The 21402-nt window shown below is 35.2% G+C and overlaps 2 protein-coding genes and 1 pseudogene across 2 annotated transcripts; 1 reads left to right on the top strand and 2 right to left on the bottom strand.

The window, feature by feature from the left end:
* Positions 1 to 674: 674 nt before the first annotated feature.
* On the bottom strand, positions 675 to 2382 carry LOC133872222 (UPF0481 protein At3g47200-like). Its single transcript, XM_062309670.1, has one exon. The coding sequence runs from the start codon at positions 2282 to 2284 to the stop codon at positions 797 to 799; it is 1488 nt and encodes a 495-aa protein (XP_062165654.1). The 5' UTR covers positions 2285 to 2382; the 3' UTR covers positions 675 to 796.
* Positions 2383 to 6796: 4414 nt separating this feature from the next.
* LOC133874093 (mitochondrial fission 1 protein A-like) lies at positions 6797 to 14203 on the top strand. The gene is made up of 5 exons (XM_062311924.1): positions 6797 to 7053; positions 9750 to 9882; positions 12837 to 12961; positions 13725 to 13788; positions 13877 to 14203. Exons 1-5 carry the CDS (start codon positions 6961 to 6963, stop codon positions 13960 to 13962), a joined length of 501 nt encoding a protein of 166 aa, XP_062167908.1. The 5' UTR covers positions 6797 to 6960; the 3' UTR covers positions 13963 to 14203.
* Positions 14204 to 18484: 4281 nt separating this feature from the next.
* LOC133872671 (hydroxycinnamoyl-CoA:piscidic acid hydroxycinnamoyltransferase-like) lies at positions 18485 to 21115 on the bottom strand (annotated as a pseudogene).
* Positions 21116 to 21402: the final 287 nt, after the last annotated feature.

The following is a 21402-nucleotide window of genomic DNA, read 5'->3' as shown; positions in this document are numbered from 1 at the left end:
GGTTTTTAGGGCACCAATATTCCTAACTAGGCTTCCTCGTTAATAAAAAAATATATGTCTATGCGAATGATCAATGTGTTTTAGATTGCCTATATGTATGATATATATAATCATCATATTAATTGTTGTTTGCTAGTTACACGTGTAGTCAATTATATATAGATTTCATCACATTCAACTAATTAATATCAATACACAACACTTGGGGATTTTGACTGAACATACGTAAGGTCTTTGATTGAGATAATCTGTTTATTAGGTAGACCTAATCATGACCGCAAGATTCGGTACATCTAATTAGTTGGTATTTTCAAGATTAATGTTAGAAGTAAGACTTTTATCTCTTCGAAGGTAATGCGATTTTTAAAATCACAATTATATCAAAATTTAATAGTGATATATTCTGAATCCAACGGTAATTTTAAAAGCCACATGCAAGACCCACATCACTTTGGGAGGACAAGATAAGAAGTTGATAAAGTCTTACTTCTAGCATTACTCGTATTTTCAATAAGTAAAAATGTGATTAATTCACAAGTAATTTCATAGAACTCCAACTATAACTTTGATTAATTATTTTACTCTTGTTTATCTCATACACATTACATCAATTAAGGTATAAGATACATTCACTCCGGCCAACTTATTTTACACACAAAATAATTAAGGGGGTAGTTTAATTATTTGGAGACAACAAAATGAGATTCATACAATATGGTGGATGCATGCACTTGGCCGGAAAGATAAAAGGCAAACAGGTTTTCAGTACCTTTTGTGATCTCATATGAAATTCGTGTTAGGGTCTATGCAGGCAAAAATCATCGCAAGGGCCAGGGGGAGAGTAGACTGTGTACCAAGTCTGGATGGCGGTTAGAACAAGTGCTGATGATGCGGCAAGCAAACCCACGATTGCCCAAGGGCTGCTGAAATGGACGCGAATGACCTCAGCTATCCAGGTCTTCAACTTAAAAAGAATATAAGATATGTTGTTTTTGCAGTAGGCCTGAATCTGGATCTTGACATCCTTATAAGTTTCGGGGTTAGGCACCAAGTCGGTGCCTATCTCATTGAAGAGCTCAGCCACTTCTTGATCCTTGCCGAGGACGTTGCGGAGGACGTGTGCCTTCTTCAGATCTTTGACGTCGCCGGGTTCATTGATGAGTGAATCTAGGAAGGATACATAAGAGGTGATGCCGCAGTCATTCTCGAAATCCGGACACCATTCGTAAGCTATCAAGTTCATGAACTTGGGGCCTGTTGAGTCATCCACTGTAATTGGAGGAAGCCAAAGGTATCTGGTGTACGAACTACCAGATCGTCTTCCGAAACTTATGTTTTTCAAGCAATGACTATCACCACATTTCAATTGGATTCCTGCTGCTTTAAGCTCCTGCACGTTGCGATACAATTGCCAATCTTGGTCCTGATCTTTTTTCTTTCTACACATCTTTCTAGAGGATGGTTTGGGACCTATGGGTATGGAGGATTGCGTAAGAGGACCCAAGAGTTTTGTTCTCAGAAGGTCAAGAAGATGGGTGGGCTCTCTTTCTTCGTTAACCTTTTCTTGCGACTCCGTTTGCTGATAAGTAACGTTTCGAATGAAATTATCAATCGATCTTCTCAACTCGTTTTCCTTCCCGCTCGAGCTCATCAATGACTTGAGGAGACGATAGGGAACTTGGTTCTCCAGCAAGAACAAATCCTGTTGAGCAAAGGCTGCACTGTCGATTTTTATATGAAAGTCTTTGAACTTGTCATTTGCAGCCCAGAATATGTACTGTAGTATTGCGCAGCCGTCCACGAACAAAATCCAGGCAAGGGACTCATCATCATACTCCGTCGTCACCTTCTCCTCGAAGCATTCCCTCAGATCCTTGATTTCCTTCTTAATCTTCTCGTATAAACAATTTATGTGCTCATAAAAATTATTTTCATCGTAGGCGCCGCAGCAACCTTGGATGAACTTATACGCCAATATACGCTTGTACTTCTCTCCTAGCTCGTACTTTGGCTTGCCGTGATGGATAGGACCGAGTGATGCCACTCTTGGCTCAAAGTACTTAACGAAATGCTTGTGATCTCGCAGCAAGAATATAACCTTTTGTATTTTTGCCTCTTGCACCGCTTTCATTTCGGCTTCTGCGTCCATCAACGTTTTAATTCTTTTCTCCCTGGTAGTGGCAGGCTGGTCGTGGCTGCTGCTTCCTTCTCCGGCTTCTATATTGACAATCTTCCTTGAGTGAAACTCGATCTCATCAATGGAAACTATATGCTGAGGCTCCATTCCAGTCGTAGCAAGTTTGCACGCAACAAGGCAATTAAATCTGGTGATAAGGCTGTCGTCCTAGTACTTGGAAACTTTAGCACGGGAAACACAGGACTGTTGCTTTTATTCGAATGTTAAGTTGGGAATTAAGTATAGACACTTTTATTATTAATAATGACTTTATGCATCTTACTTTATCCATCGAGCAAGATTAGTATCATATACAAAGTAATTTCATGGAACTGATCTTTGCTTTTTTATCCTATTTAATCTACTATACTTTAAGCCTTCATCCCCTCGATCGCCACTCCCCCGAACAACACCCCCCCCCACTACAAAAAAAAATTGATTTTCGCCACTTGCAGTTCGCCGCGTGTACGGGCACTATACACGTGGCGAACTGTTGGCCGCGTGTAAGTAGCCGCGTACATACACGCGGTGGATCTGGGCAACACTAATTGCACAATTGACCGCGTGTATTAATGTACACGCGTGTATAATAATACACGCAACCATCTGGCCGCGTGTCTATAGTAACCGGTACTGTAGACACGTGGCGAAAAGCAATGTTTTTTTTGTAGTGCCCCCACCCCACCCAAAAAAAACTTTATATATATATATATATATATAAGTAAATGAAATCCTTTATTCTAGATGTTTGAACATTTCATAATAGGCACTTGCAATATTGATTAGGTAATTTACTACGTACATTTTTTTTTTTTTTTTTCCTATTCCAAGCAGTCTGTGTAATCCAGTTGTGCGTTCTAGCAGACATTTTTTTTTTTTTTTTTTTTTTTTTGGGAGTAATTGGTACGTAATTTAACATTATGCACCAAGGTTGATATTTTTTGTGAATGTTTTGCAAAATTCCAACCTATCAATCATCATCTTTTTTCTAAAGAAAGGAGGAAAACATGTTACATGATGTATATATATATATCGTGCTTCAAACAATAAGATCGAGGAATATATTATTCCCTAACACAAAAGTCTGGTATAAAGTACTGTAGTTATTTTATGATTTTATCACTGAGTCAAGCCAAGTATATATAAAGCATACTTTTGTAAAAATGCATGCATATATGGGTTCTATGGTTTAATGATTCCATTCTAGAACTACTATATACACTTTTCTGAGGTAATTATCTTCTCCTGAAAAAGGTGAAAAAGATAATTATGCCTTTTGTTCTTCACACAATTAATGGAGTAAAACGTGATCCACATACGAGATATTAATTTATAGGCGTTGAACTAAAATTTGTTTCTTTAATTGCCTACTAGTTAAGTATGGAGAAAATGTTTGGAATTGTATTAAGGAATTTAAAAAGTGCTTTTAATAAATGATAATAATTAAAAAAAAAAAAAAAAAAAAAAAAAAAATTATGCCAAGCAAAAATGGATCCGTTTGGTAAAAAATTTAAAACATCACTTTGTTGCCTTTTTTTCCTCTAATACTTTTAAAATTACATTTTTGGAAAAGCTTAAAAATAAGGTTTTTTATTATTATTGTTATCATTATTATTTCTTTCTAAAAAGTTCTTTCAGGCTTTTTAAATAGGAAAAAAAATCTATTTCCAAGTGCAATTTTTGCGTTTGGGAATTGAATTTTTTGAACTTAGAATAGAATTTTGATTCATTGCGCGAATTTCGAAGTTTTACTTTGTGAGATAAAATTTGAAAAAATTTGAAAAAGTTAAATAAAATATAATTTATTTTTTAAAAAAGTAGATATGAATAGAGAAAAATCCTGATTCAACTTTGTTGGCAAACAGACCAGGTTGATGGAATTGGTGATTGGCTGAAACATGCGGTCTTCAGCCGATCATGATAATTATTAGTAATATTTATTAGAAATTTGACAATTATGATTATCATTATTTTATATATATTTTTTAAAATTTTAATTATTTATAATTATCTTAAATTTTATCAACTGTGCAACTATAAATATTTTATAATAATAATATATATTTAAATGTATTATCATTGAATGTTTAATATAATTAATATAAATATATATTATAATCTATAATTAATAATTATATATTTATTTTATAATTAATATTATTATTTTTTCATTATTTATGATCATTATACTTATTACATTGTAATTAATACTTATTAAATGTTAATTATATTAAGGTCGGGCCTGCCATAGGTCTGGCCAAGGCAAGCCCTAATTGTGAATTATAGGGCTCTGCAAAGGCCCAGTACAGAAAGGCCCTAATTCCCACAATTAGTGCCTACCATAAGCATAGGCAAGGTAGGTCTTAATTGTGAATTAGGGTCTGCCATAGGCCTGGCCGAAGCAGACCCTAATTTGCAATTAGAAGAAAGATAATTGAGAAGAAGAAGAAGAAAAAAAAAAGTATTTTTTAGATTAATTCTTGAGTCAACGCACCAAAATAGATCATAACACCTCAAAATTTTATTTTATTTTTTTAAATACATAAGTTTTTCGAAAAGGTGAAATAGATCAATCTGTTGGTTTTCCGTCCAGAATTGTTGTAATGCCTAAAAAATTATTTAATAGGTTTATTGTAATTAAATAATTTGTTATGGGTTAGTATGGTCAGATAAAATGTGGCACAATAATAAAATTGGTCAAGTGTTTTGACGGAATTTAACTACATGGATTAAATTGTTATTTTAGCCTACTCGAGAACCTCTGATTATTTTTTATACCACGGGAAGTAATTTGTAATTTAAGCCAACAACAAGTACTGATTTTGTATGTTTTTTCCTTATTTTTTATTGTGTATTGCATGTAGCACTTATATTTACTGTTTAAGCAATGTTTTATTTTGTAATGATATAATGTAATCTTTTAACATGATAGATGTCTTTTATCGGCTCGGATGGTGTTATGTGTATTGTGAGATGTCGTAAGAAAAAAAAAAAAAAATGTATTACACTGTGAGATTATTATCTCTAACGTGATGTTGAGTTAAATTGATATGTCCAGGATCTATAGACTTTGGCTACCCAAATTGTTCCTCGCCTTAAGGGTGGGAACATGTTCGATTGCGTTGATGGGTCTATCCGTCCCCCACGTCAAACCATTGTTACCCCCAATCCTGCCTTCCTACATTGGCACATGTAGGAACAATTGATTTTAGGTATTAATTATATAAAAAATAAAAAATAAATAAAAAATGTACTCAAATAACAATATTAATTTGTAGAACACATTCTTATGGTGGTGTATTTCAATGCATTCTCATGAATGCATAACATATTAACTAGAAGTCTTTACTTTAATGACCAAGACAAGTTTTTCTATCATAAAATAGTTAAATATGTAAAATTCTCAATTTTATCACTGAACATGAACTCAATTTTACTAGTTACAAGAAACTTGTGATTTTTCAATCATTTGTGCATGAGAACCTAAATCACAGACATTATAACTTGAGGACTTCAATTGATCTAATGAATTATAATTGCCAAAATATCATGATTATTTAAATTAAACAATTTTATTTAGATAGTACTAGCAAGTTCAAATTTGGTTTTTAATTAGGGCACCAATCCTTACTAGTTATTTTCGTTAATAAAAATATATTTCTATGTGAATAATGAATGAGTTTTAGATTAATTGCCAATATGTTTGATTTAATCATCATATTGTTTGCTAGTTACTTGTGGTGAATTGAATTATACAATTAAAATCAATACACAACACTTAGAGATTTTGACCGAACATACTTAAGGTCTTTGATTGAGATAATCTTTAGGTGTTGGTCAGGATTTAACGAAATTTACAAAAATACGCGCGCCTAAATTTTTGAATTTTTTAATATTTTGACAGAATTTAAAGGACTCCTAAAAGATTGGTAAAATTGAAAGATATATAAACTAAATTGAAATTTTTTTAAGTTTAGGAGAATAATTATATAAGCAGCGACAATTGAAAAGGTTAAGTAAAATTTATTTCTGTTCATCTTGCCCATGGTAATTATAATATTTTATCAATAATATAACTATAAATATTTTATAATAACATATTTTAATGTGATTATCATCAAATATTTTTTATAATTAATATAAATATGTATCATAATTTCTAATTTCTAATTATATAATTATTTTATAGTTAATATTCTTATTTTTCATTATTCATGAGCAGTATACTTATTACATTGTAATTAATATCATTATTAAATATTACTTATATTAAGGTAGGGCCATCTAGGGCCTACCATAGGCCTGGCAGGCCCTCACTTTCACACAATTAATGCCTTCTATAGGCCTAGCCAGTGCGGGTCCTAATTGTGAATTATCTTTTTCTTTTTCTTTATCTTTATCTTTTATATAGATAATATATATATTTATTTTTTTTCATTATCGTCTGTGCAAGTAGACTAGTAGAGTCAGAGGTTTTGATATCTTTGGTTGGACTTTAGGAAAACCACGCCGCGTGGCGCGTTGCATCAAACTATGCTCCAGGTCCTTCACCATCTTGACACGTGCCCAAATCAGTACCATTTGTCACAGCAATTTAGCAAAAAGAAAAACCCCCAAAAATCCCCTCAATCCCAAATTCCCAATTGTCAATTCACCGTTTAAAATCGGCCAAACCTATAAATAAAACACCCGAAAGTAAACCCCCTTTTCTCACCACCGCCTTTCAAGTTTCCAGTTTTAACTCCGAAAAGCTCCGAGTCTTGAATTTCTGTAACCAAAAAGCTATGGAGGCCACGATCGGCAAGTTCTTCGAGTCCATCGGCTCTTTCTTCAGCGGCGGTGACCAGATCCCTTGGTGCGATCGCGACATCATCGTCGTAAGCAATCATAAATTCCCCCATATCTCGATTTTCCTTTTGGCTTCCGAGAAAATGATTGAAAATAGAAAGACAATTTAACTTAACTGCTCAAAATGATTAGATTTCTTCTTTTAATTTTGGATTTCTTGGGTTACAATTATATTAGAATTCAACATTTTTTATTTTCATATTTAACCACCTTGTTCTATTTTTCTTATTTTTATTCTCCTGTGAAAACCGATTGGATTGATACTTACATGCATTGAAAATTTGAAATACAGCATAGTATCCGAGGCTATTCTTCTGCGGGTTAACCGTTTGGATTTGATTTTTTTTTTAAAAAAAAAAAATATTTTGTATGGACCGGTTTACAAATGGCACATGCAACTATACAAGGAAAGGCTGTGACAAGAAGTTATTTTGTTCCATTAGGGCTTCGTGGAGTTGAAGGTTTTCAAATCAAACCTGATTCTGAATTGTAATGTAGCACAAACCACTAGGGTTGAAATCGACATTTTTAAAGTTGTTTTTCTGTTTTTCAAGCACTCATGATTTTTATAGGTGTCTAGTAGGATACACTGTATAAAGAGTGTCTCCCTCATTTGTTGAGTAATTTAGGGACAATTAACCCTGGGGGTATTAATGCCCTTCATGAGAGACAAGGTGTCAAGATAGTTTCTCTTTCTGATGATTACATAGAACGACTAAGCTGCTGATAGTACTTCACCTTGTTATTGCAAATTGAAACATATGTGCCGGGGAAGGGGAGTGGGATGGGTGAAGAGGTGCTCGAGTCATTGACTTTAGTTTATCTACTTTTAGGGTGATCACCATATATTCACTTCCCTATGAGCAACTTGCTGATGTGTGGGAATTATTATTATTATTTTTTGTTTCAGACTCTGAGTTGGTTAGTGATATAGGTGCATAACTACATGTTAGGAAATCACATAGATGGTGCAGCCCTTGTTGGAATAAATACTGATCTGGACCTAAGGTTGTATATAGTATGTGAGTACAGTTTCCAAATAAGGTTGTTAAGCCCTTAGGAACCCTAGGAAGCTTTTTTGATAAGTAAAGCAAATTTGTTAAAAGCACAAGGGCGCAATCCAAGTATACAGGAAGTATGTAAAAGAGAACACCTAGCAAGATCAGGAACAAGGAACAAGAGCACAAAATTTGCAAAGTTAGAGGCGTTAAAAAGGGTGATAATAGAGATCCATTCAAAGAGAGATTTAAGGAAACAAAGTTGTAGATCCGAGCTCGTCTTCTCACAATCCTCGAAACTTCGAGCATTCATTTCTCTCCAAATGCACTACATTAAACAAGAAATAATTACATTCCAAACGACATTAAGATCATTCTGACTTAACCTTCTTTTCCAACATGCCAGAAGCTCAACCGCCTGCCTTGGCATAACCCACTCTATCCAAAGATCCTAAAGAACAAATGCCACAAGTCTCTTGCAATATCACAGTGAAGAATGAGATGATCGAGACTTTTTTCACTCTTTTTGCGCATGTAACACCAGTTTATCACTATGATGTTTCGCTTGCGAAGATTATCCCTAGTGAGAATTTTTCCTAAAGAATTTGCTCATGTGAAGAAAACCACCCTTAAGGGAGCCTTGGATCTCCATATATTCTTCCAATGGAAAGAGTAGTTAATGTCGGGGAGGAGAACTTTGTAAAAAGTTTTGACCTCAAAAGATCGTCTTTTGGAAGGAACCCAACAACATTTGTCTTTATCTCTCCGACTCCTCCTAGCAGAATATAGAGCATTGAGAAAGGAAGATACAGTATCCACCTTCCAACCGTGCACTAATCTGATGAAGTTCATGTCCCAATGCACCTTGTTATTGTGAGCTAGCATATGATCAGCTAACAAAGCATCCTTATCCCTTGCACAAAAAAAAAAAAAAAAAGCTCCGGAAAAGACTCCTTCAGAGGATGATCTCCACACCTAGTGTCATTCCAAAACCGGGCCCGAGAGCCATCACACACCTTGACAAAAACAAACCTAGAGAAAGTATTCCAACCCCTGCTAATATGTTTTCAAAGACTCGCACCTAGGAAGCTATGCTGCATCAAACCTTTCTTCTGGCATTGGATACAATTCAAGAACAGTTAAAGAATATATGGGTAGATGTGAGCAAGAACATATAAAGAATATATTGATGCCATCTTTGTTAAAAACAGCAAAGCAGTAGCAATTGAATTTATAGAGAATAATGTTTATCCTCACCTTTTTTTTTTTATAATTATTTATCCTCACCAAAATTGATGCGGTCTACTTTTTCTTTTAAGTAATCTGTGGATCTCTCTCTCTCTCTCTCTCTCTCTCTCTCTCTCTCTCTCTCTCTCTCACACACACACACACACACACACACACACACACACTATGTTTGACTTGATTATCCTTATTTTGTTATCACATAGTTTTATATTTGTCTTTAGTGCATTATGTCAAATTTTCATATGTGAGACATAAAATGCATTGGGGGAAAAAATTTACATAATGGAACTTTTTGTGATTATAATGGTATTAGTTTTTGACATTTATGTAAGCTATGCCACTTGAAGTCAATTTGTTTACATTTTTGTTGTATACGAAGCAATCAATCAGTCTTTTCTGGTTTTCATTCCGCTGTTCACATTAGTTATTTCCTTTTTCATTTTTTTTCAGACAGTTTAAATCTTATTACGCATTGGCAGGGCTGTGAGAGAGAAGTTGCTGAGGCTGGTGATGCAGGTGAACGTAAGAGTGAAAGCATTATGAGGTTGTCTTGGGCTCTTGTTCATTCAAGGCAACCAGAAGATGTGCAGCGTGGGATAGCCATGCTTGAAGGTACATAAATCAATAAAGTAGTTAATGTTCCTTTTATTTCTAGGTTCAAGCCTTTTCCTCCAAATTACCACACGCGAGTAAGCTTTAGATTACTGCAACTTGTCCTCTAATTTAAAGTTTCAGTTTCAATTTTTCCTTCCCCCTCCTCCCCTAAAACAATAAAAACAACCTAAATCAGCGGTTAAATTAGATGGATAACCTAATCCCCTTATGAAAAATAAAAATAAAAATCATTTGCCTCCAAAATTAAATCTTAGTAAGGAGAAGTTTTGTGGAGCCTTTGATCTTTCGAGCGCCATAGCTATGAGTTCTCTTTCTCTCTCTCAGCAATTTGGATTTTCATAAGAGATTGGGGAGTGTATTTTTCACATCGGGGGTAATTTGGTCATTTTACACTTTTCTATGAACAGTTGATGTGGACGGAGACAGCAAATTGAGACTCAAACGTTGAATTAGTGGGTGAGTTGCGACAACTTAAAGTTTGGTGGTGAATTTGAAATAATGTGGTAGCATGGGGTTAGAGTGTTAAAATTTCTTTCTTTGTTTGTAAATTACAACCCCCCCCCCCCCCCCCCCTCCTCTCCCAAAAGAAAAAAAAATGGATCAGGATCTCCTCAAATTTCTTTGAAATTTTAGATTCTGAAATTGTTAAATCATGACTGTGCTTTGCATCTAACAGTCCAGCTTTAAAATTTTCAAAATTAAAACACACACTCCAAATTTGATCCCATCTTCATCTCTCTCTCTCTCTCCATTCTTGTTTAACTCGTCATTTGCTTTTGCTGGTGCTTCTTCTTCATCTTCTGTTCCACCACTACCCCACTTTCTTCTTCTTCTTCTTCCTCTTTCCCTTCATCTTCTGCAATAAAAACTTCACTTCCTCTTTCTTATTTTTCTGTATTTGAAGACCCATCTTGTTCTTGTTCTCCTTCTAGTTTTTCAGCTTCTGCTAGTTCTTCATCTTCGTCTTCTTCCTTTTCTTGTTCTTGTTCTCTTTCAGCTGCAAAAGTGGCATTCTCTGCCGACCCAATACTTCTCACATGGATTTCCTCATCAAAAACTGATGCCTTCATAGCAGATACATCAGAATCTGAGTGTTCATCACCAAGATTAGTCTCAAAAGGGTACCATTGACGGAGATGATCTCACCACCAAGATCATTCTCAAAATTTGATCCGACAAAGATCAGTCTTCTCACCCAGTTCTCTAGATCTTTCTTCTCTCTGTAACTACGTCATGCGAGAAAATTTCTCTATTTATTTTATATTTAATCTTTTTTGTGACATACTCTACATATGTAAAAAGAAAGTGGCATTCCGGTTTGGAACAGAATGTGGCATTCCGGTTTTTGTTGATAACACAAGCGAGCGTGTGTGGAAATGCAGACTTCCCAGTTTCTAGATGGGAGGAAAAACGTTTTTAGCTGCCTCAACATCTAGCATGTTTCACTCTGTTAGATGCAAAGCATGGCCAGGATTTAACAATTTCAGAATCTGAAATTTCCAAGAAGACAGCTGGCATGTTTCAATCTGTTAGATGCAAAGCATGGCCAGCATTTAACAAATTTCAGAATCTGAAATTTCAAAGAACTTTGAGGAGATCCTAATCCCACAAAACTACTACCTTCTTCTCAATCCCCTCCACAAACTTCAAATTGCTGCAATTGTTTTAATTTTAATTTCCTTTCCATCGAAGCTATTTGGGCAAAAAATGAATCACGTACATTGCACGTGCTTCTAGGGGTTAGTAAAGCTGAATGTATTACCACTATCGGGTTGCACCTCTCACTTTGACACCCAAAACACTTTCTCCTAGACAGAAAACAAACAATTTTGCTACATTTCTCTCTCTGTACCAACCCACTTAAACAATGGCTCGAAACCCAAGACCCCATTTGGGTCTGGCCCATTTTCTTTTCTTCTTCCTCTCCATCCTCGCAATCCCTTCGCTTTGTCGTTGTATGCAAGCACCCAAACCGAGTACAAGCTGAATGCTGTTATTCCTGTTGGTTTTGATATCTGTCGTAAGCACCCTTTCAACTTCAGGGACGATCCGATCACTGGGACTAATGACATAAATCTTATTTTTGGTTTGAATAGACTTACAAGAACAAGGAATGTTCTTTGGTGGAATGTCTTCTTATATACCATCTAGAGGTGCATCTTGTCAAAGGATGGCGTGTGCGACTCTCTTGGTCCTCAGGGAACAAAAAGTTATTTAAGGACAAATAAAATAATGGGAGGAAGGAGGAGAAGAACATGAAGAAGACTTAACACCCTAAAGAGTTGGTTTTCAATGTCCAAGTCGAAATCGAAGAAGAGAATTCCGGTGGTCATGTTTTGTTGGTTGTTGCCGGATTAGGGTGAGTTTAATCTACACTTGTTTAGAATGTTTTGCTACCACTTTATGGAGCCAGTGAAATCAATTCTATGAGTTTTCTTTTAATTACTTAACCAAAAAATAGTGTAACCACTGGTGTCTCACTAAAGTTTCTATTGCAAGTGCTATCTTGGGCTGATTCCTTACAATCCCTTAAAAGCCAAGGCACTCCCACATTCTGCTAGTGCCCAGGGGATATTGTTAGGAAGTGACTGCTCCATACGTAGACTTGAGATAAACAATTAGAATCTGATCCTCCAAAAAGTGGTAAAAAGACAAAAAAAAAAAAAAAAAAAAAAAAAAAAAAAAAAAAAAAAAAAAAATTTCTCCTCTCTCATGTAATTGAATTATCTTCTAAAAGGAGGTGGATATGATTCCCTTCCTCTATAGTTTAATTGAATTATCTTCTCTATTCAAAAATGGAGAAGAAAAAAGATTAATCCTGTGACCAACTTTTTTCTTGTGATGCAATTGTTTCTCTAATGTGTTTCTCTGGAGTTTCCCATATCAGGAAATGCAGGGCTTCACTTCAGTGGAAATTATATTTTTGAACTGTGCAACATTGTCATTTGCAGCTTCCTTGACCAACAATGCTAGCAGCCCTTTGGAGCAGAGGGAGAAGCTCTACCTTCTGGCTATTGGGTATTACAGAAGTGGTGAATTTTCAAGAAGTCGGCAGCTTGTGGACCGATGTTTAGAGGTTGTTTAATGTTTTTCTACTTTTTGTGCTGCAACTACTTAACTTAAAGTCCTATTCAGTGGAATATACCTTCCCCTTCTGCAATGTGTTCGAACATTCGTGGTTTACATTTTGTGATAGGTGATCAGAAAAATTTATAAAAAAATGTAAAGGCGCCTCTAAGTATACATGAAGTATACAAAAAGAACACCAAAACAGGAAAGAGAAAAGGAAAAAAGGAAAAACACATGCAGAACCCAAAAACATGAGGAAACCCAAACACCCCAGCAGAAACCAGCTCACAAAACCCAAAGAACATTACATGACAGCAGGGGTCCCTTTTGAGGAGGTTCAATTTGTTTTTACTTTGTGAATAGATTTATTTATAAAGGGTTAATAATTCTAGGATTTGTTTTCTGAGTCGTGACATCATCTACAATTCCTGCTAATCAGTTCTTTACATATGATATGACGTTAGTTTTCGAAGGTGAACTTAGTATTGTTTTGTACCAACTCTTTCTAAAGGACGGCTTTCTGCTGAAATGATACTTTTTATGTGAAAAATTCTCAAGTGCAAATGTGTATGTACGTAAGGGTCATTGTTTTACGCTAATCATTTATCGGCTCATATAACATGATTGTTTAGACGTTTATCCTTTCTGCATGCATTTTTATATCAATATCGATAGATTTGCGACGTGCTTGTGAGGATTTTGATTATTAACTGCTTGTGAATGTATTTTTAAGTAATTTATGCACGTTTCCGAAACATTTGGTTTTGTAGATTGCACCTGATTGGAGGCAGGCTCTGACTCTTAAGAAGACTATTGAAGATAAAATTGCTAAAGGTAATGGCGGCCGGAATTTTTATCCACTTTTAATCACATGGTAGCATTAGACTGAAGTAATTTTTTGAATACATTTGTTGGAATGCAGATGGTGTTATTGGAATAGGCATCACGGCTACTGCCGTGGGACTTCTAGCTGGTGGGATTGCTGCAGCATTGGCTCGCAAGAACTGAGAACTTCCAATCTTAACAATGTAAACATGACTCTCTTCTAGATTTGGTTTATTTTAATAGTTTTGAGTTTTCCACCTGAAAGAATGTATCGAAATGGCTATATATTGGGAACGATATTTGAACAATTACCGAGGTTAAGACAGTAGCTTTTATGTTATGGAAGAAGGCCTTTTGAATATATTTGAACAATTACTGTGTATATTATTAATTACACACAAAACCAAACTACCTTTTCATGTCACTGGCTTACGGTTTTGTTACAAATTGGAAGTGGATGATTGTGCTTATAAGAAGTCGTGTTCTCCACCTCCTTCGAGACAAAGCGTAGATGTTTTTGTGTTTTGAATAGTGATTAGTGTTTTTGTCTTTTCAGAGTATTTTGTGTTTTAAGTTGTTTATTTATGTATTTGTTTTGAGAACAGAAAATAAAAGACAAAAAACATAAATATAAACAAACATTGTAGGCACTCAGTATTGGGACCGCTATTGCTTTCTGGTTCCCTACATATATGCTTGGAGTTTCATCAATATCAGGGAAGTTCAAAATGAAATTGGACGATTCATCGTCAGTGTAATAATCACCAGACAGAAGAAGTGTTGTGACCATCGCGTTTTAAATTTAACTACATTTATTAGATCATCTTTGTTAATCGGTGTGAAATAAGTGTGATAAATGGGTTTGCAGAGTACCATTACTCTTTTTCAAAATGAGTAACGTTAAACACTACCCCCCATCACACTATACTGACGTGGCATTGTCAATTTATTAATTTTTTATTTTATTTTAACGAGAATGAATCTAAAGATGAATTGACAATGTCATATTAACATTGTGTTAGTATGGTAGAATAGTAATACGTGTATAACATTATTCTTTCAAAATTTGTTTCGGCTTAGATCTCAAATATCAGATATTCAAATGTTAACACAATTTTCAAAATAAACCACAACTATTTTCTCAAAGAAACAAAACACTTTTCAAACGATAAAACACAAAATACTTCTAAAAAAATATATAATTAAGCATAGACTTGTTTTTCAAGTGTGACGTTGCTTGTTATTATTAAAAATAAAATAAAATAAAAAAAGTGGAGGCAGTTGTCGCTGGCCAATTTCTCTACCAGCTTCATGATGCTGGTCATCAAAACCATTTGGCAACACCCGCAGTGGCTGCTAGAACCGTCTCGTGGCGCTTGTGATGATGGCAACAAAATCACAACTGTGATGGCTACCGCCAAGCAACCACCACCCGTGGACCAACTCTAGCAACCTTTTTTCACTTTTTTATTTTCTTTTAGCTTTTCAGAAACACCTAATAATTTTCGTTTTTCAAAATTTTACCACACAAATATGTATCACACATAAAACGTACTTTTTCTTCAAATGTGGCTCCATCAAAACATTTTTCATTTTTTTTTAAAAAAAAAAATACGCATTGAAAAACTAAAACCTAAAACACTTATCAAAAATTTACCAAACCAACCAGACATTTTGTCATAACTCTTAAAAGAAATTTTATTCAACCAATGACAAGAAAAACAAGTCCATATCATATCATGCCTATATATATATATAGGCTTCAGATCTAAATATTAATACAAATTAAATAAAGACTTACAATCATTAAGGAATAAGAGTTCTTAATTATTATAAATAAAGCCATTCGATTACTAATGAACAATAACTCCTTAAAATACCTTAAACCAACTGAAACTCGTAAAATAAATCATAAACCAGCTTAAAATTAACAAAGAAATTAATAGAGCCTAATTTTGGTTGTACGTTGCCTCCGAGCACGTTCAAACTTCCCTACTCCCATCCGTCGACGTGAATTACTTAAGGAGTACCCTCGATGTCTTATGCATCAAAAGATGCCCGCCCGGCCTAAATGAAAAACAAACTTTAACATATATATAAGACAACCACACAAGGTATGCAAGACAAGAAAACCCAATTAATAGCAAGAGGGAAGTAATTAGCACAACAATTAACAGTAAACATGAAAAAAAAAAAAAAAAAAAAAAAAAGGAAAAAAGAAACCTAGAGCAGTTAGAAGTAAATACACTAGAATTTAACCTCTATTTAAACCATGAGAGAGATTGTACTTGAATTAAAAAAATTGGGCTATATAACTTACCAAACATCCATCATCATGATCACTACTTGGCAGATGGCATGGATTCTTAATCAAATCCTGATAGAAGATCTCTTTAAAAGAATCCATGCATTGTGTTTGCAAACACAATGTGATGCAGGAGAAAATCAGACACAAAATTTGAAAATTATTTCTTGAATAAGACCAGCCCGAGAATGGAAGGAATCGTACAAAATATTTTAAGAATACAAATATCTACCGAATTCTCAACATCCATCAAGGGAATAAAGGAAAGAAGAGACTATCGACAAATCCCTTGATTCATCTTTTACATAATTTCCATATTTATATTTACGATGTCGTCAAGTAATATTATAGTTATTATATTTTCCCTAATATGGTAATTCTTTGGCACCAAGTATTTTCCATTAATTGGGAGATATTCTTTGGTACCAAGTATTTCCATAATATGCTTATTTATATTTATTTCAAGTCTTAGGAGATTTTATTAGGGTTTTTCTATTTTTGGTAAAATCCTAAAGGTCGAATTTTCAGCTATATTAGCCCGGCTTGTGGGTGTTTTTCCGACAGCTTATTGTTATTGATTAATTATCAAAATTCAGAGTTTTCTCTATGTTTTGGGGTGAATTTTCTAGTTTCTTCCTTGCAAATTACCTGTTGATTAGCCTACAGAATAATCGCTATTCTGTTCCGGCGTCAATTGGTATCAGAGCTTCAGCACTTTCCTGAGACGAGTTCTTCATCAATTTCGATGGTTGGTGGTCGTAGTCATGGTTGTCGTCGTGAGCAGGTTCCGAATAAGGAAGCTCCACACCATGATCGTTCTTCATCAGTTTCGATGGTTGGTGGTCGTAGTCGTGGTGGTCGTCGTGAGCAGGTTTTGAATGAGGAAGCTCCGCACCATGATCGTAACGTTCAGGATATGATGATTGAGGATTTGCAGAGGCAAGTTGCAGAGTTAACCCAGCGCCTAGCGGCGCAGGAATTCGGCAATCGTGAGATGAACTCCGATTCCGATTCCACCTTCGACAACCCGTATCACAATCCTGCTCCATACCGGAAACAACGTGGTCGGGATGAAGAAATTGTTGATGAAGAGTTCCAAGGAGACGAGTTCGTTGATGAGGAGTTCATACATGGAGATGTTCATGATGATGTTGAACATGAAGATGTTGAAAATCCTTCACAAAGATTTGTGAATTGGGATTCTCCACCAATTTATGATATTGATATCAATGATGAAGATCTTGTGGAAGATTCTTTGTCGTTCGATCAAGAGAAAAAATCTATAGTAGATTTAGATTGGGTCTCTCCAATAATTTGTGACGACATATATCCTGACGAAGAGGATTTATTGAATGAGGTAAGTTTTCTAGTTGATGAAATAAAATTTATTGAAGAACATAATGACTACCATGTGTTTGATGAAAGTCCACATAACGAGAGATTTCAGTTGAGTAATGAGGAAATTAGTTATGTTGATTTTATTGGGATTGAAAGATTTCTATCAAATTCATCTAGTAATAAGTTGGATGTTGGTTTCGGTGTGTTAGCTGACAATTTTAATTTTTGTGGTCAAGAAAGAATTGATAATTCTTTGAAGACTTTTATAGAGCGTGAATTGGAGAAAATAAATGAAAGACGTGAGAAGATTGATTTATTTCAATTTAGTGTTAGGCTAGTCATTGTGATGGGTTGCAACTTGTTTATCTTTTGGTTTCAAGTTACTTTGGTATTGAGAAATACGGAATGGAATGAATTGATCGGCCATCCAAAAGATCGAGGTAAAGAAGGTTCGAATTCGAGGACGAATTCTTTCCAACCCGGTGAGACTGATGCAGGAGAAAATCAGACACAAAATTTGAAAATTATTTCTTGAATAAGACCAGCCCGAGAATGGAAGGAATCGTACAAAATATTTTAAGAATACAAATATCTACCGAATTCTCAACATCCATCAAGGGAATAAAGGAAAGAAGAGACTATCGACAAATCCCTTGATTCATCTTTTACATAATTTCCATATTTATATTTACGATGTCGTCAAGTAATATTATAGTTATTATATTTTCCCTAATATGGTAATTCTTTGGCACCAAGTATTTTCCATTAATTGGGAGATATTCTTTGGTACCAAGTATTTCCATAATATGCTTATTTATATTTATTTCAAGTCTTAGGAGATTTTATTAGGGTTTTTCTATTTTTGGTAAAATCCTAAAGGTCGAATTTTCAGCTATATTAGCCCGGCTTGTGGGTGTTTTTCCGACAGCTTATTGTTATTGATTAATTATCAAAATTCAGAGTTTTCTCTCTGTTTTGGGGTGAATTTTCTAGTTTCTTCCTTGCAAATTACCTGTTGATTAGCCTACAGAATAATCGCTATTCTGTTCCGGCGTCACAATGCTATGACGAGAGATCCTTCATCTGCAGGACTTGGCATGATAAACATCTTGCCATCAGAATGCAAGATCCCTGGACCCACGTATACAGGCTTTCCCCATCCAAAATCTACACTATACAATGGCAAATTGATCCAGCTGGTGATATTAACATTGGGGTTCCCTAAGAATGGTGCTTCTGTGTATCCCCTGATGTACGTGGAAGTTTTTCCTCAGATGACCCACATCTTGTTGACTAGTTATAAAATCAAGAATGGATTTTATGTACTCATCTGTAACTCTCTCGATTGCTTCCCTCAGTTTCCCAGCAGCAAAACCCAATGGCTTGGACAAGAGGTCAGCATAAAGACATGTCGATGTCACCGCATCGAAGACTGCATTCCCAAAGTATCCTTGAGGGAGAGGTGGTTTGAACCGATTGCGGCCGTCGGCTTCGAGGCGAACTCTTGTTGGTTGACAATTATCGCCTGCACGTGCCTTACATGCACACCTCCAGACGTGGCCAGCGACTGCCTCGAATCTAGAATAGGGTCGTGCCGACAGTACCATGTTTTGATTGGCTTTCTTCTGTAGTTCCTCAACTTGCTCTTTGGTGACTTTCAGTAAGGCAGCACTAGTTTCCTTCTTTTGCTCTGCTTTAGTGTCAGAGCAACCTATTAAGAGTGGTGGTTTTGAAAACGCTATATGATCAAAACGCGGTGCTTCACATGATTGCAACATGGTTCGATCGTGAAATGGCATCTCATCGCACCCCAGATCCTCTCCACGAGCCAACTTAGCCCATGCGTTGGTGAAGTTCATTGCAGCCAGTCCATCAGCCACAATGTGTGATATGGCTGTCCCAACGCAAAGGCCACCACAAGGAAATCTTGTTGCTTGCACCAGCAACAAGGGCTGCTCCTCAATTGAAGTAGTAGTATAATCAATTATAGGGAAAAGATGTTTGATTATCCCGTTGGGTGTAAAATCACCAAATTCATCCAGTTTTGCTTCAGAGTAAGCTTCGGACAGTTGCGCTCCCATGGCGTTGCAATGAAGCTGTGCCTCTCTCAAATAGAGTAGTGATTCACTACCACCTAAATATACAACTTTTCACCACCTTGTCTATGTGGCAAGGTGGTCCCCCACCTTAATTTATTTTTAAAAAATAAAAAAAACTCAAAAAATAGTGGGGGACCACCTTGCCACATAGGCAAGGTGGTGAAAAGTTGTATATTTAGGTGGCATTGAATCATTATTCCTCTCAAATAATGCATAGAGTAATGATTCACTACCACCTTTTAATACAACTTTTCACCACCTTGCTTATGTGGCAAGGTGGTCTCCTACTACTTTTTAGGTTTTAAAAATAAAATAAGGTGGGGGACCACCTTGCCACATAAGCAAGGTGGTGAAAAGTTGTATTAAAAGATGGTAGTGAATCATTACTCTAATGCATAACCCCAGCTGGCCGGTCCTAGTGCACGCCTCTCTCAAATAATTAATGCATATAACCCCTGGCCCGTGGTCCTACTGCCTGTCTCAAATAATGCACAACCCCTGGACCTAGTTGATAGTATGTACGTACTACATCGCACTGATTGCTATTGCCGCATTGATAAGGTAATGGAAATATTCAAATATAATTAAGTAGCTTGAATTTACTTTAGGGAAAAATAGGGAATCAACCATTGTTACGTACATGGCTGCTTATGTTTTTCTTGTATGTTCAGAAGATAAATATATTAATAAAAGATGTGTTATGTGTTATACACTTACACTTATTATATATATTTTTTTTTAAGTTAATTTTCAAATGATATGTTAATGAGATATACTATTTTAGAAAATATGTCACTATTTCATAGGCTGGTGACACATCATTTGATAAATACTTTTAAGAAGAAAAAAAAAAAAAGGTGAGCATTTTTCTATTAATAAATAATTCAAAATAAAAATATATATATCTAATTTCTATCACATCAAACATTTTTCAAATAAATATTTTGAAAACAAAAAAAATCAATCATTGTTAAATAGCAATTAATGTCAGTTCGTGTATTAACTCATGTATATTCATAAGAGAGTTTTCTCTTCTCTTTTGCTACTTATGCAACCCATACACACACAAAAACCAGAGACTATAGAGAGAGAACTTACTGTTGAATACTAAACTTAATTTTTAATAACATTTATTTGAGTTTTTTCTTATTTTTGTAAGTTTCTAATTAAGTGACTTGAAGAGGTTATGTCTTTTGAGTTTTCAAGAGTTAGTTTACATAGGAGTTACATGAGAGTTATTTGAAATGTAAATGAATGGAGTTAATGTGAAGAAGTTAGAAGGGTCATTTAATTTGTATCTTATAAATATCCATGTAAGCAAGTTATTTTGAATTAAGTTGAATAAAAGTATCACTACAAAAAAAAAAAGCCCATTCCTGGCATTTTTAAAATGCCAGGAATGAATCAATAAATGCCAGGAAACTAGTTCCTGGCAGTTACATCTACCACAAATGCAGTGTCTGGAAATTTATAATTACTGGCATATGTCATATATGCCAGAATATCCTGGCACAAGAATTATTGCTAGGAATGAACCAACAAGCGCCAGGAAATAATTCCTGGCGCATTGTTGCACCCTCTGGCGCATGGGCATGCGCCAGAGTTTATTTTTTCCTTGGCGCATGGTGTGTTTTCCCTGGCGCATGGGCATAAGCCAGGGAGTGCTTGCACCCCTGGCGCAACATTTCAGTCTAGAAAAGGATATTGCAACAATCAGATCGATATCTGGGATGACCCAACATTTCAGTCCATCGATGGTAGTGAACTAGACTATCAAGAAGTTACAAAATCTGATATGACCCAAATTTTGACAAATTTGGAGACATCTAAATATAGGTTTATCATCCTCTAATACTAGGTTTTATCAGTATCTTTAAAAAA

Source organism: Alnus glutinosa, chromosome 7 (assembly GCF_958979055.1).
Source record: "Alnus glutinosa chromosome 7, dhAlnGlut1.1, whole genome shotgun sequence".
NCBI lineage: Eukaryota > Viridiplantae > Streptophyta > Magnoliopsida > Fagales > Betulaceae > Alnus > Alnus glutinosa.
The sequence above is the reverse complement of the archived record's forward strand: the minus strand, read 5'-3'. Positions and strand labels throughout refer to the sequence as shown.

What these genes read in the sequence shown, in the direction of transcription:
- LOC133872222 (XM_062309670.1), bottom strand. Translation starts at nt 2,284, where the DNA reads ATGGAGCCTCAGCATATAGTTTCCATTGATGAGATCGAGTTTCACTCA.
- LOC133874093 (XM_062311924.1), top strand. Translation starts at nt 6,961, where the DNA reads ATGGAGGCCACGATCGGCAAGTTCTTCGAGTCCATCGGCTCTTTCTTC. An exon ending in TGGGATAGCCATGCTTGAAG is followed by an intron (nt 9,883 to 12,836) that starts GTACATAAATCA and finishes TGTCATTTGCAG; the next exon opens with CTTCCTTGACCAACAATGCT. An exon ending in TTGTGGACCGATGTTTAGAG is followed by an intron (nt 12,962 to 13,724) that starts GTTGTTTAATGT and finishes TTGGTTTTGTAG; the next exon opens with ATTGCACCTGATTGGAGGCA.